We start from the raw sequence: 6,488 nt of genomic DNA, 5'->3' as shown, positions 1-6,488 counted from the left end.
TTTTTATTTTTTTTTGTCCTTTTGGAAGTTTTAACATTGATATTTTTGGGTTTTTTTTTTTTTTTTTTTTGTAATATTTGAAACAATTCCGCAGATTTCAATAGTTATAACCATGGATCATTTTTTTGAAGATAACACATCTTTCTCTTGTGTTTCTCTATTGTGCACACACACGCGCGCGCGCACGCACACACACATTTTGTTTTGTTTCAATAATTTCTAGATAGTAAATCTTTTGATTCTTTAATATTTTTTGACATTTTGGAAGTTTTTATATCTGATTTTTTGATTTTTTTTTTTGCAATATTTGAAATCTGGCAAATTTTTCGCAAACCATTGCTCATACTTTTCCACAATATACCATACTATATATTCAGTTTTTTGAGTTATAAAATAATGCTAGACTATATTAATTTATAGTTTATAACTCATTATTTTTTTAGATAAAGCAATCTAGTTATCCACCACACTAAACAATTTTTTATTGTAGGTTCCAATTAACTCAATTGATAAAGTATCTGATGGTTAAATAAGAGATCTGATGTTCAAAGACGCCTACACTAAAAACAAATTGATGTCTTAGTTTGATGATAAGAGCATAATAATTAAAAACGGACGTTATAGGTTGAAACTCTATCATAAAAAATAATTTTTTATTAATTAAATATATATAATACCTAAATATTTTTAGTGGACTTTCCACAAGCTAACAATTGGTGTAATATGAGTCTTGATTTAGTATTCTCTAGTCTTTTCTTGAAAATAATTTTCCAAATCACATGTATTTCAGGGCCAAAAAAAATTATATTACTACATTTTAGACTCTATACTTCAAGGGAAGCTTCAAATTAAACCTTAAAAAATAATACTGATACAAATAAACCCTATAGCTTGATTATTTTCACATTGATCATTAGTCTTTAAAAATTGCATCGATTTAAACCCTCAATTAATTGCGAAAATCAAACTCCTAAATCAAATACAAAAAGTTTAGAGTTTAAATTGAATTTTTTTTTCTTTGAAGTTAGAAAAAAATATAAGATTTAATTCATAACAATCTTAAATTTGAGGATTTATTTTAAAACCACTTGTACCATATATGGATTATGACAAAACTTTTTATTTTTTGGAATTAGGTTTATGGAAAAACTTTGAAATAGTTATGTATGCACAAATGTACAATATCTTAGATTTCTCAATTAAATTGAAATACATGATTGCATTGATAAATGAAATACAATAATTTTTTTTTAAAATTCAAAAATTACAAATTTACAAGAAGGGATGAGAGATTTGAATTTTCGATATCATAAACATGTTAATTGATTTTTAAAATTTTATCTTTTTCAAGGACATTTTAAAACTCAATGTAACTATTTGTTTAAATTCTATTTTATGGTTTAACGTGGAATTAATTTCCTTAAAAAAAAAAGAGAGTGTGATTTCATTTTTTATTAAAAAAGAGAAAAAGAAAAAGAAAAAACCCTACATACGTGGTAGCGTAAGGGCAATTTCGTAATTGAACAGTGAGAAGTAGCTAGGGTTCGTAAATAGGAATGCGATCTGGAAGTGGAGGAAAAGGTCAGCAGCCACTCTATATATATAATCTCTCAAAATTTTACAACCCTGCTAATCTTCTTTTTCTAGCCTCAAATTCGTTTTTAGGGTTAGGGTTTCAAATGGGTCTATTTAATTTTTATAAAGGTTTATCATTGTTTTCTTGTTCTTAATTTTTGTTTGTCGGAATCAAAAGCCTCTGTTCTGTTTTAAGAGAAATGAGAGACGGTTTTTATGTCTCTGCGTTGAGGAGAACACCGAGGTAGAACAAAATCAACGGCCGAGATATCGTTTCAGTCGTCATTTTTTTGGATTGGCGGTCTGATTGTTGCTCGTCCACATTTATTTATTTATTCATATATATATATATATATTTGTCTTTTGGTTGAATCTGATTTTTTTTTTTTTTTTGAGATTTGAGAATGAATTGCAAAGAGAGCAAATGATGTACAAAAACAGATTTTTATTTCTTCACTTTGAACCGATCGGAGAGCTCATATCCGTGTGGAAAGCTGTGGATACTGATGCCCTCTTTGGCAATCTACTGTTCGGTTAACATGAATTTATTTATTTTGTTTTTTGTCTAAATATGTTTATAAAAATGCAAATTTTTTTGTTTTCTGTTTTGTTTTCCTTGTTATGTGTTTGATATTTTGTTGTAATTTAATTTCAGCCTTGTGAAATTGTGTTTAAAGAGGTCTTGATCGGTCTGTAGATGAATTAAGTAGTTTTTGACCTGTTTTGAACAAGTTCTTGATTACATAAATAAATTTATCCTCTAAATAGAGAAAAATTATAGCCATAAAATATGCATCTTGCGAGGAAGAAAACACACTTCTTTGTTGATTTTAGGGTATATTTGAAACATTAGGAGATGGAGAGTGGAATCTAATCTCGGCATATGCATTAAGGACCTTCATAAACTAGTCAAAATCATATTAAAATAGTCAAAATCATATTAAAATTCATATATCTTTTGCCCAATTTGCCCAACAAACGGAAGAACTAATTATGGCTTATGTCGATGAAGCTGCCGGGAAAGGGGGTTAACAACCAAATTAGTAAAATATGGATACGTTCACACACAACGACAGAGATTTGTACATATATTATCTTATTTTATTTAAAAGGTAAGATAGTAGAGAGAGTTCAAAAAGAAAGCTAATTATTTGAAGAACACACGGCATAGCCACAATATGATAAGATTGGGCATTGGACCATGTCTCTTTTGTGCAGCTATGCTAGTGTCTCCTTGAACATGAAAATGATATAGAGGACTGCCTCAAGCTGGAAAGATCAAACAACTCAATGAACCTTTGGTCGGACACTCTAGCCTTAGCAGCAGCAAACCTCTGATACTCGTCGAAAATCGATGACAGACACCATCGTTGCAATCTTCTTAAACATCCCACCAAACAACCAGTCCGATGCTGCACAAACCGAACAATTGCACATGACTTCGAATGAAAAAAAAGCAGAAAATAAAAATCAATCACAATATGATACCTTACCTTCCCTCGCTTGCAATGAATCAGAACTGGGTGTTTAGTCACATCTGGCATGGCAGAGCAGATAAAACCATGCATTAACTGAATGTAAAAAAAGAGCAAAGTTGTTCTATAATTTGGACATAAAAAATTGAAATGTGAATGACAGATACCAAGAACAACTCTGAGTGCATCGCGAATTTTTTCCTCAGGAATGTTCACAAAAGGCTCCTGCCATGGTATTAACAAATCACATACTGTGTGAGAAAAAAAGCTTCCATTGACATTAACAGTTTCTTATCAATAAAATTACTTGATCAAAGGAAGAACCAGCATTACAAACCTCTTAAGGAAATTTATTAGTACATCAACTTGCACAAAAGTTTGGTTACATTAGCGAGAAAAAAAAAAACCCAAAGCATGTTCAATCACGTCACAGTTGCATTTCTTTTTATATGAGTAAATAAATAAAGAGGGCAACATCAATCACACCATCAATGAATGATCTTTAACAATTGTGAAAATTTTTACCACTTGATGATAAATTATACGGTTCCAAAAATTGCATAAATCCTTTTAAGTAAGGCCTGGTCAACAAAATAGCGTGCCAGTCACTACCTCACTAATATCATTATTAATTCATTATTATAAATTATAATTAAGCAAGTAACTAACTCTAACAAAAAATAATAATAAACTTAAAATTTAGCTAATTAAAATTTAAAGAGGAAATAAGAGTCAACGATCTCAAAACACAAAGTAAACAAAAACGAAGAACCGAACCTTACAACCGTCGATTTCGAACGTGAACAGCTCTATCTTATTATCTTTCAAGAATTTCTTGCTCACTTCAGGATATGGCTCCGGGCACAAATATCTAACCAAATCAAATCAAATCAAATCTTAGCAAACAATTCAAAAATAAAAATTTACGAAACGTTTTTTTTTTCTTTTCTACTCACATAACGGAACGGAGGCCTAGGGATTTCAAGAAGCCGAAATTAGCGTCATCGGGGAAACCGGACCGGAAGATGCCATTATCGACCATCGCGAAATTCAGTGGCGGAATCAGCAGTTCCAATCCTTCTCCGTCGTTGACCTCGTCGGAATCATCGTCTCCGGTGAACGGAGGAGTCCAAGGAGGAGGAGGCGCCGGAGCGTGAGAGTTACCGACGGCGGAGCAGGAGGAGGATATAATCGACGGCGGCGACGGTTCGATCATCACGGGGCGCACTTCTCCTTCTCCTCCTGCTCCTCCTCCCAAGCTCTCAATCACCATTGATTTCGCGCCAAAAATTTTGAAAGAGAGATAAAGAAAAAAAAGTGTAAAGAAAAAAACAAGTAGTACTGTAAAGTAAGGGAATCAGAGGAGTTTTAGTATGTATAAGAGAGCGATTCAGAGAATCGTGGGATATGGAATCATTTGGGATCTGTGTGTTGAGTGTGTGTTTCTTTATGTTGGCAGAAAAAATAGATAAAAGAAATTTATGTGATAAAAATGATGGATTTGTTGGTTAATATTTATAGGCCAAATTGAGACGTGGAGAGCAAGGAAAGTACTAGTGGGTTCTCCTGGAAAAGGAAAAGGATACAGGGAGTGTTTAGTAATGATATTTTAGTATTGTTATTTGTATTTTTTAAAAATACATGTAAGTGAAAGTATGTAAAAATATGTGTAATGTTATTTAAAATTTGAAAATTATTACTCAAAATCACGTACCAAATAGCCCATAAGTGTTTGTTTGGAATTCGCATATTTTACTGAAATTAAAAACTTTTTATTGAAGATTGAAATAGTACAATGAGATTCATGAATAACAAAAAAGTGTAATGGAGGTTGTGGAACATATAAATAATAACGAAAATAATAATAAAATAATCTGATTTTTTAATTTGAGTTACAGGTGGGGAAGTAAAAAAAGAAAAATAGAAACATTACTAATGAAAATAAGACAATTGTGTATTTTTAATTGGGTTTGAGGTTTGATTGGGAATTTGGTGACAAAATATCAAACTCAATTTGTTAGGAATTCGAAAGTTGGGAAAACACACTAGTGCTCTTTGATTGCTTCGGTTGATTTTAGATGCGCATGTGCCAAACATGAGGGAGAGGGATACACATAGGATGATTAAGATGTTGTTGTGCTTTGTTTTATTGAGATAATCCAAAACTTTAATTTATTATAAAATGTTACGCGAGTTGGGAGATTGAAAGATAAAATACTTGTGTGCTTGCATGCGTCGGTTGATTTTTGGATGTTTGTGTCAAATATATGACAAAAAGCACACAGGTGTTTTATAAAATATTAAAATACTACTCTTACCAGTAGTTATTACTAATTATTAGAAAATTTTATGGAGTGAGTAACCAAGAAGAAGTGTCAATCAAAATCTTTAAAAGATTTTTTTTTGAGTTGATCCAAAAGTTTAATTTATTCAAAGGACAAGGTGATAGGATAATTCTTTTGAAAATGATATTCTCCGATATTAAGATAAATGAATAAGATCTTTTTCCAACAAATTTGGGAGATTCATTGGATCTATATTTTTCGAAATTTTTGAGGTAACAATTTTATGGTAGTTTGTCTTTAGAGGGGGAGATTTTGAATTACATAGTTCTCACACATTGTACTTCTAAACCCAGCAAATTGATATAAAGAACCCCAAGTTTACGTATACAATAATACCCTACCATGTTTTTTTTTACCAATGTTTTTTTTTTTTTTTGGGGACCAATTGAGTTTTCTTGGGAGCATTATATGAGGCACAAGCGTGATGATTCATGCTTCTCATTTTGGCAGTATTCTGTCACTAGGAAGCACAAGCAACGTGGCTCTTATTTGGCGGTATTCTATTCTCTTTCCTAGGGGCACAAGCACCATGCCTGATAGTTTGGCTGTATTTTTAAGTCAAGACGTGTCACAGACTCACAGATCCGCAATATGCTTTTATGATGCTTTACATGTACACTGACTTTGTTATTATTGTTGCAAGAATCCGGAGTCACGCATAATGTGAACTTTCTAAAAGGCTATGTTCTATCTTATTCAATTATTGGGGGAGGCTAAGGATACATTATTTGACCCTCTCAGTCGAAAATCTTTTTTTTTTTTTTTGCTTTTTCTTTGGGATACATATGATCTGCCTACAAATTGTTATCCATGCAGAAGAGTGAAGAGGTTTTGAACACAACATGTGATTGGGTGCTGCTCAACAACGATTATTTTTTTCTTCTTCTTAATTTGAGATAAAAATCCTACTTTAGCTCAATCTTAGTAACTATTGATTTTTTTTTTCATAATTTGAAATAGAAATCTTACTCTAACTTAATCTAAGCATACATGTATATAAAGCTCCCTCTAAAATACTTGAATCCCAACTTTAATCTCTCACGCCAAAAGAACTTGTACTTGTAAAGTGGCCATTATACAAGGTGTGTGATGG

The 6,488-nt window shown here is 31.6% G+C and overlaps 1 protein-coding gene and 1 non-coding gene across 2 annotated transcripts; one reads left to right on the top strand and one right to left on the bottom strand.

Annotated features, from left to right (window-relative positions):
• The first annotated feature begins 1,770 nt into the window (after positions 1-1,770).
• On the top strand, positions 1,771-1,899 carry LOC142637750 (small nucleolar RNA snoR111). Its single transcript, XR_012844875.1, has one exon. It is a non-coding gene; the product is annotated as a small nucleolar RNA snoR111 (small nucleolar RNA).
• Positions 1,900-2,501: 602 nt separating this feature from the next.
• LOC142633791 (inositol diphosphatase DSP4-like) lies at positions 2,502-4,538 on the bottom strand. Its single transcript, XM_075808040.1, has 5 exons — positions 4,007-4,538; positions 3,828-3,921; positions 3,218-3,275; positions 3,069-3,112; positions 2,502-2,987 (listed from the first exon to the last, which is right to left on the bottom strand). Exons 1-5 carry the CDS (start codon positions 4,321-4,323, stop codon positions 2,799-2,801), a joined length of 702 nt encoding a protein of 233 aa, XP_075664155.1. The 5' UTR covers positions 4,324-4,538; the 3' UTR covers positions 2,502-2,798.
• Between the last annotated feature and the right edge of the window lie 1,950 nt (positions 4,539-6,488).

The sequence above is a fragment of the Castanea sativa genome, chromosome 5 (genome assembly GCF_040712315.1).
Source record: "Castanea sativa cultivar Marrone di Chiusa Pesio chromosome 5, ASM4071231v1".
NCBI lineage: Eukaryota > Viridiplantae > Streptophyta > Magnoliopsida > Fagales > Fagaceae > Castanea > Castanea sativa.
This window is presented reverse-complemented; position numbering and strand designations above follow the sequence as displayed.

Excerpts from the sequence above, each read along its gene's own strand:
- LOC142633791 (XM_075808040.1), bottom strand. The coding sequence starts at position 4,323 with ATGGTGATTGAGAGCTTGGGAGGAGGAGCAGGAGGAGAAGGAGAAGTG. Across the intron at positions 3,276-3,827 it reads TCGAAATCGACGGTTGTAAG|GAGCCTTTTGTGAACATTCC; the intron begins GTTCGGTTCTTC and ends ATACCATGGCAG. Across the intron at positions 2,988-3,068 it reads TTCATTGCAAGCGAGGGAAG|CATCGGACTGGTTGTTTGGT; the intron begins GTAAGGTATCAT and ends CGGTTTGTGCAG.